Here is an 18,517-nt window from a genome sequence, read left to right on the forward strand (position 1 = left end):
TTGTACATAAGTCAAGTTGCGACTAAATGTTTTCTGGTAGACTGAGAATGGAGACAAGGTGATTGTGTATCCTGTGTGTGTAAGGCCGAGAGATAGATTGACTAAATGTATTGATTTGGCTTTACGTGGCGTATTATTTATTTGTTTTTTATATTTAGTCAAGTTTTGACTAAATATTTTAACATCGAGGGGGAATCGAAACGAGGGTCGTGGTGTATGTGTGTCTGTCTGTGCGTGTGTGTGTGTGTGTGTGTGTGTAGAGCGATTCAGACTAAACTACTGGACCGATCTTTATGAAATTTGACATGAGAGTTCCTGGGTATGAAATCCCCGAACGTTTTTTTCATTTTTTTGATAAATGTCTTTGATGACGTCATATCCGGCTTTTCGTGAAAGTTGAGGCGGCACTGTCACGCCCTCATTTTTCAACCAAATTGGTTGAAATTTTGGTCAAGTACTCTTCGACGAAGCCCGGGGTTCGGTATTGCATTTCAGCCTGGTGGCTTAAAAATTAATTAATGACTTTGGTCATTAAAAATCTGAAAATTGTAAAAAAAAATAAAAATTTATAAAACGATCCAAATTTACGTTTATCTTATTCTCCATCATTTGCTGATTCCAAAAACATATAAATATGTTATATTCGGATTAAAAACAAGCTCTAAAAATTAAATATATAAAAATTATTATCAAAATTAAATTGTCGAAATCAATTTAAAAACACTTTCATCTTATTCCTTGTCGGTTCCTGATTCCAAAAACATATAGATATGATATGTTTGGATTAAAAACACGCTCAGAAAGTTAAAACGAAGAGAGGTACAGAAAAGCGTGCTATGCAGCATAGCGTAACCACTACCCCGCTCTTCTTGTCAATTTCACTGCCAATGCTGTGAGCGGTGGACCACGAGTATACGGTCTTGCTGCGTTGCATTGCGTTCAGTTTCATTCTGTGAGTTCGACAGCTACTTGACTAAATATTGTATTTTCGCCTTACGCGACTTGTTTTCAATAAGGGTAGACTGAGATAGTCTTGGAGTGATGCCCTTTATGTTTTCTCCTGGAAGAAACAAAGAAAGGACCGGCACGGTTGGCCTAGTGGTAAGGCGTCCGCCCCGTGATCGGGAGGTCGTGGGTTCGAACCCCGGCCGGGTCATACCTAAGACTTTAAAATTGGCAATCTAGCGGCTGCTCCGCCTGGCGTCTGGCATTATGGGGTTAGTGCTAGGACTGGTTGGTCCGGTGTCAGAATAATGTGACTGGGTGAGACATGAAGCCTGTGCTGCGACTTCTGTCTTGTGTGTGGCGCACGTTATATGTCAAAGCAGCACCGCCCTGATATGGCCCTTCGTGGTCGGCTGGGCGTTAAGCAAACAAACAAAAAAGGGCGCATTTGCAATCAAATAGAAATATCATGCTGGTTTTTATCTTCTTTTAGATTGTGCTGGAGGCTCTCAAAGGTCAAAGCTACAGGGGGGACATTGCTGTTGATGACATCACTCTGACAGCTGGGCCTTGCAATGGTGAGAGAGAGTGTGTTTGTGTGTGTGTGTGTGTGTGCTTTCTTGCATGCGTGTGTGCGTGCGTGCGTGCGTGCGTGTGTGTGTGCTTGCGTGCAGGAATGTGTGTGTGTGTGTGTGTGTGTGTGTGTGTGTGTGTGTGTGTGTGTGTGTGTGTGTGTGTGAGGGGGGAGATATGAGAAAGAGGGGAGTGTATGTGTCTTGTCTGAAAGAGAGAGAAAGGGTGTGTCTGTGTTTGTGGAAGAGATAGAGACAGAGAGAGAGAGTTTCTCTTTGTTTTGTGAGTGTACATGTGCATGCTCTCATCTACCTACCTGCCTGCCTTTATTCTTTGTATCTGCATTTTGTATGCAAGCATGCAGAGTCATGCTCATGTTATATGTCAAAGCAGCAAAGCCCTGATATGGCCCTTTGTGGTCGGCTGGGCGTTAAGCAAACAAACAAAAAATACACTCCCCTCTTTCTCATATCTCCCCCCTCACACACACACACACACACACATTCCTGCACGCAAGCACACACACACGCACACGTACTCACGCACGCACACACGCAAGAAAGCACACACACACACACACACACAAACACACACCACTGATATTGCATGCATGACGAGCTGAGCACAAAGCTTTAGTTGTATAGTTGCAGTGGTTTTGACAAGAAAAACAACTAAAAGACAATTGTTTCTCTCATAATTTCTTTTTCTTTTTTTTTCTTCTCTTTTTCTTATTAAAGGAGATCAGACTTCTTTTTTTGTTGTCCCATCAGCGGGTACTATTTCGGAAGGGTTTTTGTTTTTATTGTGATGTCGCCTACTGTAAACTTATAACCCTTTCACTCGTTCTCTCTCTCTCTTTCTTGATAACTTTCTCTTCCGTCTGTGTGCTTGTTTGGAGTTTGTTATACAATATGTTTTTTCAGTTACACGCAAAATGGACATTGTTTTTATACTGGACATTCTTTTTCCTTGTAAAATTACTTCTCCTTCTTTCTCTCTTTCTCTCTCTCTCTCTCTTTCTCTCTCTCCCCCTCTCTCTCTCTCTCTCCCTCTCTTTCTCTCTCTCCCTCTCCCCCCTCTGTCTCTCTCACTCTTCCTCTTCGCGCCCTACCTCTCTATTTCTTCCCTCCCCCTCTTTCTCTCTCCCTCCCTCTCTCTCTCTCTTCCTCAGTCTCCTCTTGCTCACTATTGCTTTTATGTTTAAAGAAAAAAGTGTTATGTTTTAAACCACCTGACACTGCAATGCAATTGTCCTTGTTTTTATAAGGACATTAGAATCTTTGAGTCTTGAGTCTTTGAGTCTTGGAAACAAATTTGTTTGGCTATTCCTGGCCTGCATTTTAGTGCGAGTTAAAAATAGTCAAGGCAGAGGCTACCAACAGCTGCAGCCAGCACACGGTTAAGCTCACTTGCTTGTTATACCGAAAAGCTTCCACGCTACACCGGAAGTTTGTACTTATCAGTGTATGGCTCTGAGCGAGCCAGCATTGCTGTATAGAGCGGTGGTGAAAAGGATGCTAAAAATAGCTCAGGCTGCCTGCAGCTAAGGAGGCAGAAATGAAGCCGTGTTTTATTTCTCACTTTAGTCACTGAATGATTGTCTCATTCCATTTTAATGCAATATTGTAATGGACAATAAAGAATGTTATATTGTTATTTTTATTGTTGTCTCCAGATGACTCTAGCGTGTCCAACATTGACTGCGACTTTGAAGCGAGTGACATCTGCAAGTACACGCAGGAAACGACGGATGATTTCAACTGGGTGCGAAACCAGCACACCACTGTTAGCACCGGCACCGGTCCCTCTGCTGACCACACCTACGGCACAACTACAGGTCAGTTTTCTTCAAGAGATCAAAAGAGAAAGAAAGAAAAGATAGACCCCCAAGTCGTTCTTTCAAGCACGGCTGTTCCGGGCAGGTGGTCGTACTCCTGGCCAGGTTCCAAAGTATCATCTCCATGTCATTGTACAGTTAAGCCTGTTTAATAACGACCACCTAAGGGACCAACTAAAAAATTATCAGGGTCCTTATGGGTAGTTGCAATTGGCAGATGGTGGTACTCCAGGCCGAGTTGGACTGTTCTAAAATTGTATTTTCTTCTCTCACTACTCTCTCAGGTCACTACATGTACATCGAGGGCTCACAACCACGACGCCGGGGTCAGAAGGCTCGCTTGTGGACGCCCATCATCACCGGGACCGGCTGCGTTTCCTTCTGGTACAACATGTACGGTGCCGGCATGGGATCGCTCAAGGTGTACGCCGCCAAGCCCCCCACCTCCACCACCACTAACGTCAATCTGGGCCAGGCCCTGTGGGCCCTGTCTGGTAACCAAGGCAACCGCTGGTACAAGGCGCAGGTGAAGCTGCCGCCCACTCCTGGAAACATGGTGAGGATTAGTGATGAGTTGCTGCTGAGAAGCGTCGGATGTTTTTCTGATGAGTTTTCTCTGCTTAGCAATCTTATGAGGGACAATGGAAGCTCCCTATTAAGTAAGACCCAAACTCTGAGAGCACCAGGTCTTTAAAAGGGAGTGAACTTTTAAAAAAAGGGGGGGGTCTACAGTGATAACCCCCATTTGAAGACCACCCTTTTTTTCAGACCGTTGCTTGTCATATTTTGTGTTCATAATGTTTGGGAATTCACATGGGGAGGGGGGGGGGGGGGGGGAGGGGGTGGGGGAGGGTGGGAGGGAGGGTGTTTGACAATATTGCAGATTTGAAATGCAGTGGTAATGTTGTTAAACTGTTGCTTGTTTCAAGGTGGTGTTTGAAGGCACGGTGGGGTCGAGCTTTGCCAGTGACATGGCCATCGACGACGTCAAACTGGAACCCAACTGCCCGGCGCTAGGTTTGCAATCTTCTTCTTTTTCCTTTTTCCTTCATGTTAATGCGTGATGTATTGTGTAAAAAAAATCCATCTCACACGGCATAAATAAATCCCTGCGCCTTGAATATGTGCGCGATATAAATTGCATAAAAATTTTTTTTTTAAAAATCCCTGCGCTTAGAACTGTACCCACGGAATACGCGCGATATAAGCCTCATATTGATTGATTCATGGGCTGAAACTCCCACGTTCACTCATGATTTTGCACGAGTGGGTTTTTATGTATATGACCGTTTTTACCCCGTCATTCAGGCAGCCATACGCCGCTTTCGGGGGACGGTTTGCAATGATACAGTAGAACCTCTTTTTTAAGACCCTTTATTGTAAGACTGTAGTACTTCATTTTCTCAGATGTTTGCTTCATATTGTCACAAAATTTATCTCCATTATACAAGACTCCCTCTTTGTTAAGATTACATTTCTCAGATTTAAGGAAGACTTAACTTGGAGGTACCACTGTAATGATAAATGAATTTCTACATTTGGATTTGTGACTTCTCTTTGTTTCTCAGATAATGTATAGTAGGCAGAATATTTTGGGAGATCATGTTTTAGCCATTACTATTCTTTTTGTTTCTTTTGTTTTGTTTATAGATTTCCCTCTTGTTTTGTTTTGTTTTTCCTTTGACTCTTTTCCTCTTCCTTTCTTTCCCTCTTCCTTCCTTGAAATCTATTAATCCTCACACAGCATCCCATCAGTATGTCTCACACACACACACACCACAAACAATGAAGTCAGTGAATAAACGTGCCTTCTCTCCCCTTCAGGGTCATGTGATTTTGAGAGCGACTACTGCGATTGGACGCAGCGGGCGACAGTGAACCAGGCGTCACTGGTGCGTGCAACACCCAGCTCACAGATCTTCTCTGGGGGTACGCCTCACCCCAAGGCTGACCACACTCTTGGAACTAATGGTAGGTTTGATTTGTCTCGTTTGTGTGTGTATGTGTGAGGGTAGAGGGAGAGAGAGAGTGTGTGTGTGTGTGTGTGCGTACGTGCGTGTGTGTGTGTGTCATCCTGCATCCATATTGTGATATGCCACAAGCAGTTAAAGGCACACACGCTATTTTTACTGTTGACTCATGCTGCAAGAATATTGAAGCCCTTTGCATGGAGCAGGTGAGAATTGTTTTCAAGAGAGCTAAGAATCTCCAGTGTTCTGGGAAGAGAATCCGTAGTCATTTCAATGGCACAATTAACAGTCTCCAAGGTAAATAGTAGCCCAGTGTGCTCTTAAAATAGACATGGGAAACCCCTTTGGTGAGTTATCTCAAAACCAAAATGCCATGAGTCAAGAGAAGTAAAGGCCCTTTTAAGTTTCATGCTTATGTTTCTGAGTGTGCACATGGTAATGTCATATTTTACTTTGAAACAAATTAACTTTTTTTCAAAAATACTTCAAGCATGGCCGGGTTCTGTGATTGTTCAGGAACATACCTGTACTTCTCGGACACGATGGTGCTGATGAAACGGGGGTCGCACATTTACCTGACCTCACCCCCTCTCCCCTCCACCAGTTCCTCTGGCGCCTGCTTCCACTTCTACTACATCAACTACGGCAGTGCATTCTCCACCCTCTCCATCAACATTAAACAGGTGGGAGCAATGTGCTGTGCATTTTGGTGAAATGGTTGACATATTTTAGAAATTTGACGGAGAGAGTGTGTGTACGTGTTAAATCTCGGTTTGTGTGTGTGTTTGTGTGTGTGTTGCCAGATAGGTTCACTCAATAGGAAGGTTTCCGCCAGTTATCTCTTTGAGGTTTTGGGTGCTTACAGAGTACCGTGCCCCTTGCGGGGGCATCAAACATCAAGGTCACAAGCAGGGTCAAGGGGAAGGTCGGCTGGGCGGACAGGAGACTACAATAGGAAGGTTTCCGCCAGTTATCTCTCTTTGAGGTTTTGGGTGCTTAGAGAGTACCGTGCCCCTTGCGGGGGCATCAAACATTGAGGTCACAAGCAGGGTCAAGGGGAAGGTCGGCTGGGCGGACAGGAGACTATTTAGGTGGGGGGGGGGGGGGGGGGGGGTGAATGGAGAGGAAAACATGCAGACGGTTAAAGAAGATTGATATATTTTGTATACTATTTTCTCAACTTTCTGGTCCTCTCAGTCAAGTAAAATGGTTCCCTCAAAATCGGAATATGATTTTTCCTCGCCAAGGTCTTGCAGCGAGTTTTTTGGATGATTTTTTTAGATAAGTTCATTATATGTATCATAAGTGTTTGTCAGTCTGTTTAGTTAAAAGACCACTGAGTCAAAGTACAGTGAATGTAACATGTTATTTAGTCATAGATTAAACATTCAAATAACCTACCATTCTTCTTTTTTGATTTGGAGTATGGCTGCCTGAATGGCAGGGTATAAACATGGTCATACAGGTAAAAACCACCGGCACGGTTGGCCTAGTGGTAAGGCGTCCGCCCCGTGATCGGGAGGTCGTGGGTTTGAACCCCGGCCGGGTCATACCTAAGACTTTAAAATTGACAATCTAGTGGCTGCTCCGCCTGGCGTCTGGCATTATGGGGTTAGTGCTAGGACTGGTGGGTCCGGTATCAGAATAATGTGACTGGGTGAGACATGAAGCCTGTGCTGCGACTTCTGTCTTGTGTGTGGCGCACGTTATATGTCAAAGCAGCACCACCCTGATATGGTCCTTCGTGGTCGGCTGGGCGTTAAGCAAACAAACAAACAAACGAATGGCTGCCTAAATGGCAGGGTATAAACATGGTCATACAGGTAAAAACCCTCAAAAAACATGAGTGTACCTGGGAGTTTCAACCCATGAATGCAGAAAAGAAGAAGAAGTAAATTGGTATTCCATACACTAGACATATTGTAAGGCTTCTTTTTAAGCCTACTGTCTATATGATACTTACCGAGACAGTACTATTCTTGCACATTATCTATTATAGGCCGAAAAAATTGGACAAAACGCTGAGTGGGTACAATTATCTCCCATAACCATGCGCCACCGTGGATCCCAAGCACTGTCCGAGTGCTTCCCCCTTACAGGATGTAGGTGGCGCGTCCTCTTTCTTTATGAGCTGCAGACCCTCAAAAAGCCCATAACATATCAAGAGGGGAGGCGGGAGGGAAACTCTAATAGTACTGTCTCGGTAAGTATCATATAGACAGTAGGCTTAAAAAGAAGCCTTACAGTCAATATAACACTTACCTCGACAGTACTATTCTTGCACAGAATACCAGAGTGGTGTGAGGGTGATATGTAGAGTATTAAACTCCTTAATCAAAATCACTTAAATCCAAGGATTAAGATACCCAGGCAATTTTCGAACAGTACTACCGTAAAAGAAAATATACCCAAGAAACATACCTTAGACTGACGTGACCATGCTGGCAACCACTGCTGTGTGGTGAACTCAATGTCAAAGTCCAGGCCACTCAAAGCTTGAATACCACTGAGTCTACGGCAAGTGGCTAAAGCGATGAGGAACAATTAGTCTTAAAATTCAGCAACTTGATACTGATGCCTGCCAGGGGTTCAAACTCATTGCTACGCAGGAGTTTGAGGACCAGAAAGACATCCCCCTTGGGAAATGAAACCCGAGGTTTAGACACCGCTGCATTGCTAATACCCGAAAGGACATTAGCGATGAGGGAGGACCTGATCAAGTGTTCAGATCTGCGACCAGTAGCGGCCGCAATCGTGGAAGCGATGGCAGATCTGTATCCAAGAAGAGTCTTAGAAGAAAGACTCTTCTTTTGATACACTTCCACCAGGAAGTTGGCCAAGTCCTGTGTTGAGGGATAAAGCGGCTTTATCCCCTTGGACAAGGCGAAGGTGGCCCAAGCTCTCCAGCGTAAGTCGTAGAGCTGATTAGTTGATCGCCTCTTAGCGTTCAAGGAAAACTCTACTGAACTCTTGTGCAATCCTAGTGCAAGCAGTTTGGAGCGCACAAGAGCCATGCGGTCAAGCACAGACTCTCTGGACGTGGATGAGGGAGGCATGATCGAGGCTGGAGCAGACCTCCCCCGTCCAGATCCAGAGGTAGAGGGTCTACGTGGGTGAGACCGCGAAAATCTGGAAACCACGGAGCTGTTGGCCAGTAAGGCGCGACCAAAATCAGTCTTGGTCGTTCCTGCAGATATTTTGCCAGCACCCTCGGAATCAGAGATGTTGGGGGATAGGCGTAAGCATCGAGGAGCCTCCACAAGAGAGTGAATGCGTCCAAGTGGAACGTATTCATGTCTCGAAAGGGGCTGACGTACCTGGGAAGCCGAGCGCTGAATCGAGTTGCGAACCGATCGATCAGAGGACGGTCCCACCTTGCCCACAGACGCTGTAGAACGTTGTGAGCGATGGTCCATTCTGTGGAGAGAACCTGATCGCCCCGACTGAGAATGTCGGCCAGGGCGTTCAGTTTCCCCGGAACGAACTGGACTGACATCCGGACCTGATTGGTCTGGCACCAGAGCAGAATCTCCTCCGCCAACAGGGAGAGGGACCGAGAATTGGTGCCCCCCTGGTGGCGAAGTTAAGCTAAGCATGTGGTGTTGTTGTCCCCGTTGAAAATCAGAGGGGCCAAGAACAGGCCGAATGGGAGGGCCCGAAACTCGAACACTGTGCCCTCCCAAACGAACCGGAGCAGATGTCGGTACCCCGGGGCCACCAGGATGTGGAAGTAAGCATCCTTGAGGTCCCAGACATGGCCCAATCGTTTGGCCGGATGGCCAACCGGACCGACGAAGGGGTTTCCATCTTGAACTTGCACCTGTGAAGGTACAAGTTCAAGGTGGAGAGGTCCAACACCGGCCTGAACCGGCCGTCCTTTTTGGGGACGGTGAACAGGCGGGAGCAGAACCCCGGAGAAGGCTGAGAAAGAGGGTAGACCGCCTTCTTCTCGACCAACGAGTTCACCTCGTCCTGAAGAGCCTGCCATCTGGCAGGGTCTCGAGGAGGGGGGAACGTCCAGGGTAGAGCGGACAATGGAGGTTGTGACGACAGCGGTAGAGAAAACCCCGACCACACCACCCTCAAGAAAAACTGGTTGGAGACCAGTCTGCCCCACATGCCGCGGGCCCGAAAAAGGGAACCGACGGACGAAAGAGGGGCAACTTGAGGGGGCGTCAACGTAGGGCCGGGACTCACTGAAAATTCTGCTGGCGGGCAGGCGCAGGCTTGCGACCACCCCCCCTGGTGGTGCTGCTTCCCCTTACCTGTCTGAGCACCCTTCGTCTTGCTTGGGAACGCAACAGGCGCCTAAGAGGAGGAAGAAGGAGGCAGTGAAACTGGCTTCTTCTTCTTCTTCTGAGGCTGGGAGCTGGAGGTGACTGTAGCACTTCTCTTACTCCCCGCCGCCGTCGCCGAAGCAGCGAGGCCAACCATCAGAGAATCAGTGTTCCTCTGGCGTGTGGACTCCACCACAGAACGAACAGTGTCCGGATGAAAGAGGGAAGAAGGCTGAGGAAACGTGTTCCTCAGACTCTTCCTCATATCCGGAGGCACTATAGAAGTAGGCAGAAAATGATCACGGAACAGGGCCAATAAAGTGGACCCGTGTTCCAATGGCCAATTCTGCCGCAGACGTCACGCACGATCGCACGGCATGCAAAGCCCGATCCACTCGAACCGTGTCAAGGACCCGAGTGGAATCGGACTCTGCCCGATCGGGAGGGTCCAACAGTGTGGACAGCGTGCTCATCCATGTCAAGGCCTGTGATTGGGCCTCGACTGTGGAAGAAACGGTGGCCTCAAGATTGTGGAACGAAGCAGAGCTCAGTTCCACCTTCTTGACCGAAGGCACCTCCCCAACGAACACATCACCGTCAGCCCCACCCTAAACACTCGAAGTCTGGAAAGGGAGAGTTCGAGAGTCAAAGGGAAAAGGGAGGGACGAAACAGATTGGACACGAGGAAACAGTGGAGGTGCGCCTCCCGAAGGAAAGCATGGCACTGAACCCGCGTCCTCCCGAGGAACATAGGTCGCGTTTGCACGTGAATCTGTACTCCTCAGGCGATGTGCTGCCGCTTCCACCGTGGCACTAAGACTAGGGTGGAACGCGAATTGCCGGCGGACGGATCGTTCATAAAACGAGCCGCCGGCAGACGCGGCGTGAGCCTCCCGCGCCCGGGCCGAAGCGGACTCAAAGGACGAGAGGGCGTCTCAGGGAAGGACGTCCCTAAACTGTTCAAACGTCCTTCTAGCTGTGCGAGGACGAGCCTCCTGCCTCTCGTCCTCAGACCCCGGGTCCAGGTCCTGTGTGTCAACACTAGACGACAGACGCTTAAGAGAGGCATCCGTGACGTCAAGACGCCGCGTGATGTCTGTCATGTACTGTTGCAAAGTACGAAGCATAGCTTCGGAAGTTCCATCAGAAACCGGCAAGGGTAGAGGATCAGTGTTAACCTCAGGGCGACCCTGATCCTCCTCCCTATCGTCCTCCGACTCACTCTCCTCTTCACTTCCCGACAACTCCTCAAAAGCAGGAGTGTAGGGAGCTTGAGGGGGAAGAGCCGAAAGCGATGAAGCAGGCTGTGAAGAAACGCCCACAGAAGCAAGAGGCCGCGAAGACCCCTGCCCCAAAGACGAAACGTCTCCAGCAGCCGAAGGGGGAGAAAAACAACAACCCTGCGACTGTTGGGTCAGCCCAGCCAACGAACCCCCGCCATTTATAGACTGAACAGGAACCCATCGGGTCTGATCAGAAAAGAAATGGTCCGGTCCGGTCGGGGGTGCCGATCCGGTCCGGTAGGGTGGTCCGGTGTTCCGGTCCGGTGCCGGACCATCCGGAGGTCCCGTTCGGCACCGAACCATCGTACCCACAGAAGTGTTCGGGTGGTTAGGTCCGGACGTGGACATACCGTACCATCCGGACCCGTGGTCCGGTATGGTCCGGTTCGGTGCCAGACCATCCAGACCAACAGAGGTGGTCGGGTGGTCCGGCACCGGGCCATCCGGACCCGTAGGTCCGGACCCGTAGGTCCGGACCCGTAGGTCCGGACCCGTAGGTCCGGTACCATCCGGAGGTCCTGTTCGGCACCGAACCATCCGTACGCACAGAAGTGTTCGGGTGGCTCGGTCCGGGCGTGGACGTACCGTACCATCCGGACCCGTAGGTCCGGTTCGGTGCCAGACCATCCGGACCAACAGAGGTGGTCGGGTGGTCCGGACCGGTCCGGTAGGGCGGTCCGGTGTTCCGGTCCGGTGTTCCGGTCCGGTCCCGTACCATCCGGAGGTCCCGTTCGGCACCGAACCATCCGTACCCACAGAAGTGTTTGGGTGGTTCGGTCCGGACGTGGACACACCGCACCATCCGGACCCGTAAGTCCGGTGGTCCGGTGCCAGACCATCCGGACCAACAGAGGTGGTCGGGTGGTCCGGTCCGGACCGGACCACCGGTCCAGTACCGGACCATCCGGACCCGTAGGTCCGGTCCGGTCCCGTACCATCCGGAGGTCCCGTTCGGCACCGAACCACCCGTACCCACAGAAGTGTTCGGGTGGCTCGGTCCGGACGTGGACATACCGTACCATCCGGACCCGTAGGTCCGGTTCGGTGCCAGACCATCCGGACCAACAGAGGTGGTCGGGTGGTCCGGACCGATCCGATAGGGTGGTCCGGTGTTCCGGTCCTGTGGTCCGGTCCCGTACCATCCGGAGGTCCCGTACGGCACCGAACCATCCGTACCCACAGAAGTGTTTGGGTGGTTCGGTCCGGACGTGGACCTACCGTACCATCCGGACCCGTAGGTCCGGTGGTCCGGTATGGTCCGGTTCGGTGACAGACCATCCGGACCAACAGAGGTGGTCGGGTGGTCCGGTTCGGACCGGACCACTGGTCCGGTACCGGACCATCCGAACCCGTAGGTTCGGTCTGGTCCCGTAGCATCCGGAGGTCCCGTTCGGTACCGAACCATCCGTACCCACAGAAGTGTTCGGGTGGCTCGGTCGGACGTGGACATACCGTACCATCCGGACCCGTAGGTCCGGCATGGTCCGGTTCGGTGCCAGACCACCCGGACCAACAGAGGTGGCCGAGTGGTCCGGCCCCGACCGGACCACTGGTCCGGTACCGTACCATCCGGACCCGTAGGTCCGGTGGTCCGGTGTGTTCCGGTTCGGTGCCAGACCACCCAGACCAACAGAGGTGGTCGGGTGGTCCGGTCCCGACCGAACCACTGGTCCCGTACCGTACCATCCGGACCCGTAGGTCCGGGGGTCCGGCAAGGGCCAGAGGTACTGTCCCGTACCGGACCCTAAGGTCCGGTACGGTCCCGTACCATGGGTCCCGTCCGGACCAAACCCGGAGGTCAAGTCCAGTCGGGACCCGTGGGTCCGGTTCGATCCCGACCCGTAAGCCTGGAACGTTCCGGACCCTTGGTCCGGACCATCCGTCACCCGAACACCAGACGCTAAGGAATGGCGTGGGGTCAAGACGGTCCGGTCGGAGGTGTCGGTCTGAGTAACAGAAACAATGTTCCCGTCGCCCTGACCATTCGACAGAAGTACCACGTTCTGTCGAACACCACCACGTCCAGTAACTAGTCGGCCGGAGTGTCTTAACAAGAGGGACAGCCACCAGTCACACGGACGTCAGAGGGAACCGTAGTAGCAGTGGTCGTAGGCACGAAGCCTGAAAACCCCTGCCCCCACAGGACCGCCCTGAACGGGGTCAATTCGCATCCCAACCCCAGCGGGGAGGGAATTCAGAGACCCCGTCATCTCCTCCGATCTCCCCCCCCAGGAGGCCGAAACTACTGTCGAAACAGCAGCAGACGACCCAGCGAGGGAGTTCAGAGGAGGACCCGTGTCCCTCCTGGCTTCCACAGCGGTGGAAACCGAGGAGGGCACAGGAGAGGCACCGGAAAAGGAAGATTTTAATGCCAACTGCACCCGGTGTTCCCAGGCGGTCACCCATCCAAGTACTAACCGGGCCCGACGTTGCTTAACTTCGGTGGTCGGACGAGAACCGGTGTTTTCAACGTGGTATGGCCGTTGGCTGTCAAAACCTGAGTCTCTCCAGTAGCCCCTAGATCGGATTCACCAACCCCCAAGGAGGGTTGGGAATCGACCTGCCCCCGGATTCGAGCCAGGGAGGAGAAGGAAACCTTCCCCCCAGGCTTGAAACCGGGAGGAGCTGAAGCCTGAGACTGAGGGCCGGACAACGGCGTCGAAGGGGGGGAAGCCTGTTCCACTGAAGGAGAAGGAGAAAGAAGCTTTTTCTTTCCCCTCGACCTTCCCCGAACCTTCGACGGCGCAGCCCCGCCCGAAGTCCCAGGCTCAAGCCCAGCCTGTTTGAGCAAGCTCGCATTGAGCTTGCTCAAACAGGCTTTCTCCGCCCTCCCTCGCCGCAAACGCAAAGCGTTTGGGGAGGGAGAGTCGGAGCGCCGAAAGATCCCCTTCTCCGTGCGTAAAACATGACGCTGGGCGCCCGGAGAAGGGTTGCCCCCGGCAGACTCTGGTTCCGTAGAACCAGAGCCCAAAACAGGACGAGACATCCTACCTCGCCCTGTACGTACCCTTAAAGACCGAGAATTAACAAAATTCAAAGAAAATTTAGGTCAATACTCAAGTGAATGCGGCGAAACGAGAAGCAGACGACCGGTCACCACGAAGTAGGACGGGAGGCACGCCGAGTCCGCCACACAAAAACGGAGGCACAAGTTGAAGGAAACACAACGTAGCCTCAAGCCAGAAGTGGAATAACACAGAATAATCCAACAGGTGATAGTCCACACAGAAAAGAAGCCTCTTAGTCCAAAATAATCCGGGAGCGTAGCAGAAACACAGCCGGTCTGACACGCGCGAAAAAAGAAAGAGGACGCGCCACCTACATCCTGTAAGGGGGAAGCACTCGGACAGTGCTTGGGATCCACGGTGGCGCATGGTTATGGGAGATAATTGTACCCACTCAGCGTTTTGTCCAATTTTTTCGGCCTATAATAGATAATGTGCAAGAATAGTACTGTCGAGGTAAGTGTTATATTGACTCCATGCATTAGTGCCAACGCATCCGTAACGTTTTCATTAGCACCAATTTCCCCGAAAGTGGCATATGGCTGCCTGAATGGCGGTGTAAGAACGGTCATACATGTAAAAACCCACTCATGCGAAAACATGAGTGAACGTGGGAATTTTAGCCAATGAACGAAGAAGAAGAATTTGCACGAATTGTGTTTCAGCAATCCTCGTCTAACGTGACCACCATCTGGACGTTGAACAGCATGAACGACGCAAGTCCCACGTTTGGGGAGGGCCAAATTTCCTACTACACCTCCAGCACCTATCAGATCACCCTTGACCTCTTGACCAATGGTGGCCGTGGATACGTCGCCCTTGACGACTTCACCTTCAAGCCTGGCATGTGTCGAGGTCAGTTTAGTTTTTTTTTCCTAATATTTGTATTTTCGGATTTGATGCAGGAAAAAAGAAAATATGACGGAGATACTCTTTGGGGATTGAAATATCTCGATTTAGCCCCAGGTCCTGTTCGCCGCCACACAGAAAGAATCTCTGAATGTTCAATCTTTTTTTCCAGTTAGTGACGTCACTTGCACAGGACTAATTCTGGAGTATGCCCTCTTTTGGTAATTCAGTATTTTCTGATTCTTTGGAAAAACAGACTTTGAAGGGGGGTACTTTTTCTGTAACCTAATATTTTTTGATTTGTTAAAAGAAAAGACTCCAAAAGAGGATTTTCAAATTTTGTTCCTAGTTATTTTTTTGCTTTGTTTTTTTTGGTAAGGCGTATAGAAGCATGAGCTATTTATAGTCGCACTTTTGTCGGTAAGACACCTGATAGATGTGCAGAGGTGTTTGTGATAGGGTCTGACTTCTGTTGTCTTCTGGTATGCTCTGGCAAACGTTCGAGTTAAGCAATAGCAGATTTTTATACGGCTATTAATTTAGCCGGGACCCTTATCCGTTTGACTGGCTGACTTAGGGGGATTTGAGTGTTTCACGCACTTGGTTACACTAGGTTAACAATGTAACGTTGTGTGTGTGTTTCAGGCAAGCCAGACGTAGCAGACACAGGCCTGGCCCCCACGCCGTCCACTGCTCCTGTCACCAACCCTCCTGCAGGCAGTACGTTTCGCTAAATAATCATTAAATCTCGTTTAATTTGTGCTGATTTATTTTAGAATGAAATTGTAAAGTGCCTGGAGGAGATTGATTGGACTCACGCTATGGAAAAGTTATCTATTATTATTATTATTATTATTATTAACGCAATCAGTGTGCGACACATAAAATCACCCATTTTGGGTCAAGGCTGTCCTTAATTTAGCCTCAAGTTGACTTCCCAAAGTCTTTGGGAAGTCTATTTTACTGAAAATTCAGTGCAAAAGCTTCGTGCATCGAGCGTTGTGATGTTGACTTTGCCAAGACAACATTGCCCGATAAATATCAAGCTTCACTCCTACCATTTTCACATGCCTGCATGTTTTAGCCGTTAAACATGTCTTTTTTCATATACATTGGTTTGTAAACCTGACAAATTTTTATGTCAGGGCATAAAAATTTGAATTTATGATAACCAGCCCTATTGACTCCCTATGTCTTCAAGCAGCATCAAATTCCCTACTTTCGAACATTGAGAACACAAAATTTGGCTGCACAAACCCTTATGAACTGTATATCAAACAAGATGAGGACAACACGCTGCACAGTTTTATGTTTTAGGTTTTGTCACAAGACTTTATGTTGACAATCATCTGCGCTTTAGTTTTATACTCTAGCTTAGTATGGCAATATTCAGCAAGACCTGCTTACTGGATATTAGCAAACATAAGTTTAAATTTTCTTCTTTTGGGGGGTATTCACCACAAGAATTTACACTGACTGTACCCTGAATTAATTGTGTTTTTATTTATTTGAAGTTTTTTTTAAATGTGTGTTGTTGCTGTAAGGAAGATTATTATAATGAAGATTGATTGTAAGGCGCTTAGAACTATATTAGGATTTGCGCCATATAAATACCCTTATTATTATTATTATTATTATTATTAATTCCATCTTCAGACTCCAGCTCAGTGTGGGACTGCAACTTTGAGCAAGGCCTGTGCTCCTACACGCAGCCAAAAGACGACCAGTTTGACTGGACGCGAGCCCACGGCAAGACCGCCACTGCCAACACGGGTCCTGCTTTTGACCACACCAAGGGAACAGGTAAATTTAAAGTTGAACAAGCATGTTAAAATTAATTAATTAGCTGCAAGGCTAGCTTCCATTGCTAATGCTGGTCCTGCTTTTGGCCACACCAAGGGGACAGATAAAGTTAAAAGTTAGACAAGCATGTTAAGATTAAAATGGTTAAACCGTTTGACCAGTGAATTTGACGTTTTCATTGACAGATGGTGGGTACTACATGTACATTGAGACTTCCAATCCTCAACACGCCAACGACACAGCTCACTTGGCCAGCCAGCCGGTCAATGACGGTCAACCCAAGTGTCTGACCTTCTGGTACCACATGTTCGGACCCCACGTCAACACTCTCAACGTCTATACCAAGGTCAGTTGCTGGCCTGCAGATTCAATGCTGCAATTCGTCATCTGCAAAAATATTTCAAAGCTGTGGCTTTTTCCTTCACATCTAAGAAACAAAGGGACGTAATCACTCTTAATTTATCTGATGCCATTCAAAGGACAGGAAGATTAGGCTAAGTTTAAAACCTTTATTCTTTTGTAATAAAGTTCTGAGTTCTGACGTGTGCTGCAAGAGTGAGAGCTTTGCGGAACCAATCTCCTGGCCCCTGATAGAATAAAAAGCAATGAAATGAACAACCGACTTTAATTTTTTTTCTTCTTTGATTTTTCTCTTTCAGGCGTTTGTCTAGCTAGCCTGACAGAAAATGTGAAGCCAAACCAGTGTAGGTTAATGCTTGCAGTGGAATTCTTGCATTCAACATTGTGTACCAAGGGAAACAGTGAAGGAGAGGAGACGGAGAGAGAGAATAAGAGGGAGGAAAAAAAGGGGGGCCCCCGGGACGAGGGGGAAGTGCAAACAAATAATATGCATGGGAAAGTGATGACTGCATACGAAGAAAATAAAAAGTACAGCGTGAGAAAGACAAAAGTACAGCAAGAGTCATGATCAGTATTCAAGTAAGAATGAACAGACTGACATTACTTAAACGTGTAAAATTCCAAAAACAAATAGACTGCGAACGTTCCAAAATTCAGAATATAAAAACAAAAACAATATGTTGTTGACACGTTTAATTATTGACAAAACAGAACAAAACGTTCACTGATATATTGACCCAGTGGTCTTTAATCATTTCCTTGCTTGTGTCTTCCCTGCAAGTGGCTGAACATTTTGTCAGAGAAGTTTTGTCTTCTTCTTCTTGTCGTTCGCTGTTAGATCGTCAGTCCGGACTGCAGGGCGAAACGTGCTGTCCTCTCCAAGTCCTCTTTGGGGCCGTATAGCTTCTTTTGTAGCGCTGTCTCCTCTGGCCAGATGGTGTCCCTCAGAGCACTGTGGTATGGACAAGCCTGCAGGATGTGCTCTGCTGTCTGATTCTTGCCACACGGACATAGGGGGGAGGGAACTAGCTTAGAAGTTTGGTCTAATTAGTGTTTGTCTGTGCACTGAAAAGACCGCTGGGTCGATATATCTGTGAACGTAACGTTTTTGTTTTGTCAATAATTACACGTTCCAACAACATACCTTTCTTGTTTTTTTTATTCTTAAACGTGTAAAATAAACAAACCGTGTATGCTTTGCAGGTGGGTGCAAACTACGGCAGGCCAATTTGGACGCACCAGAGATCCATTGACGCTAACTGGCACCAAGCGACCGTATCTCTCACCAACACACACACTTACACCATCGTCTTTGAGGGCGTGCGCGGTACAAGTTGGGACGGTGATATCGCCCTTGACGACATCCGTGTCACTGACGGAGCTTGTGGTGAGTCTTGAGGCGGAAAGTTGTTGCTGAGCTGGTGTGGGAAGTGTGCAGAGTGTGTGTGTGTGTGTGTGTGTTTGTGTGTGTGTGATCAGTGTATGTGTTTGTGTGTGTGTGTGTGATCAGTGAGTGTGTGTGTATGTGTGTGTGTGTGAGATCAGTGTATGTGTGTGTGTGTGTGTGTAAGATCAGTGTGTGTGTGTGTGTGTGTGTGCGTGTGTGTGTGATCAG

The 18,517-nt window shown here is 48.8% G+C and overlaps 1 protein-coding gene and 1 non-coding gene across 2 annotated transcripts in view; one reads left to right on the forward strand and one right to left on the reverse strand.

Moving 5' to 3' along the window:
• Nucleotides 1–18,517, forward strand: part of LOC138971979 (MAM and LDL-receptor class A domain-containing protein 2-like) — a 299,457-nt gene that overhangs the window by 92,142 nt on the left and 188,798 nt on the right. The window contains exons 65-75 of the mRNA XM_070344823.1: nt 1,439–1,523; nt 3,194–3,355; nt 3,640–3,911; nt 4,285–4,372; nt 5,180–5,326; nt 5,842–6,008; nt 14,556–14,745; nt 15,385–15,459; nt 16,396–16,542; nt 16,728–16,888; nt 18,106–18,289. Of these exons, the coding sequence (XP_070200924.1) occupies nt 1,439–1,523; nt 3,194–3,355; nt 3,640–3,911; nt 4,285–4,372; nt 5,180–5,326; nt 5,842–6,008; nt 14,556–14,745; nt 15,385–15,459; nt 16,396–16,542; nt 16,728–16,888; nt 18,106–18,289 (1,678 nt within the window). The remainder of the gene's footprint in view (nt 1–1,438; nt 1,524–3,193; nt 3,356–3,639; nt 3,912–4,284; nt 4,373–5,179; nt 5,327–5,841; nt 6,009–14,555; nt 14,746–15,384; nt 15,460–16,395; nt 16,543–16,727; nt 16,889–18,105; nt 18,290–18,517) is intronic.
• LOC138972064 (5S ribosomal RNA) lies at nt 13,255–13,373 on the reverse strand. The gene has a single exon (XR_011457442.1). It is a non-coding gene; the product is annotated as a 5S ribosomal RNA (ribosomal RNA).

This window comes from Littorina saxatilis, linkage group LG7, assembly GCF_037325665.1.
Source record: "Littorina saxatilis isolate snail1 linkage group LG7, US_GU_Lsax_2.0, whole genome shotgun sequence".
NCBI lineage: Eukaryota > Metazoa > Mollusca > Gastropoda > Littorinimorpha > Littorinidae > Littorina > Littorina saxatilis.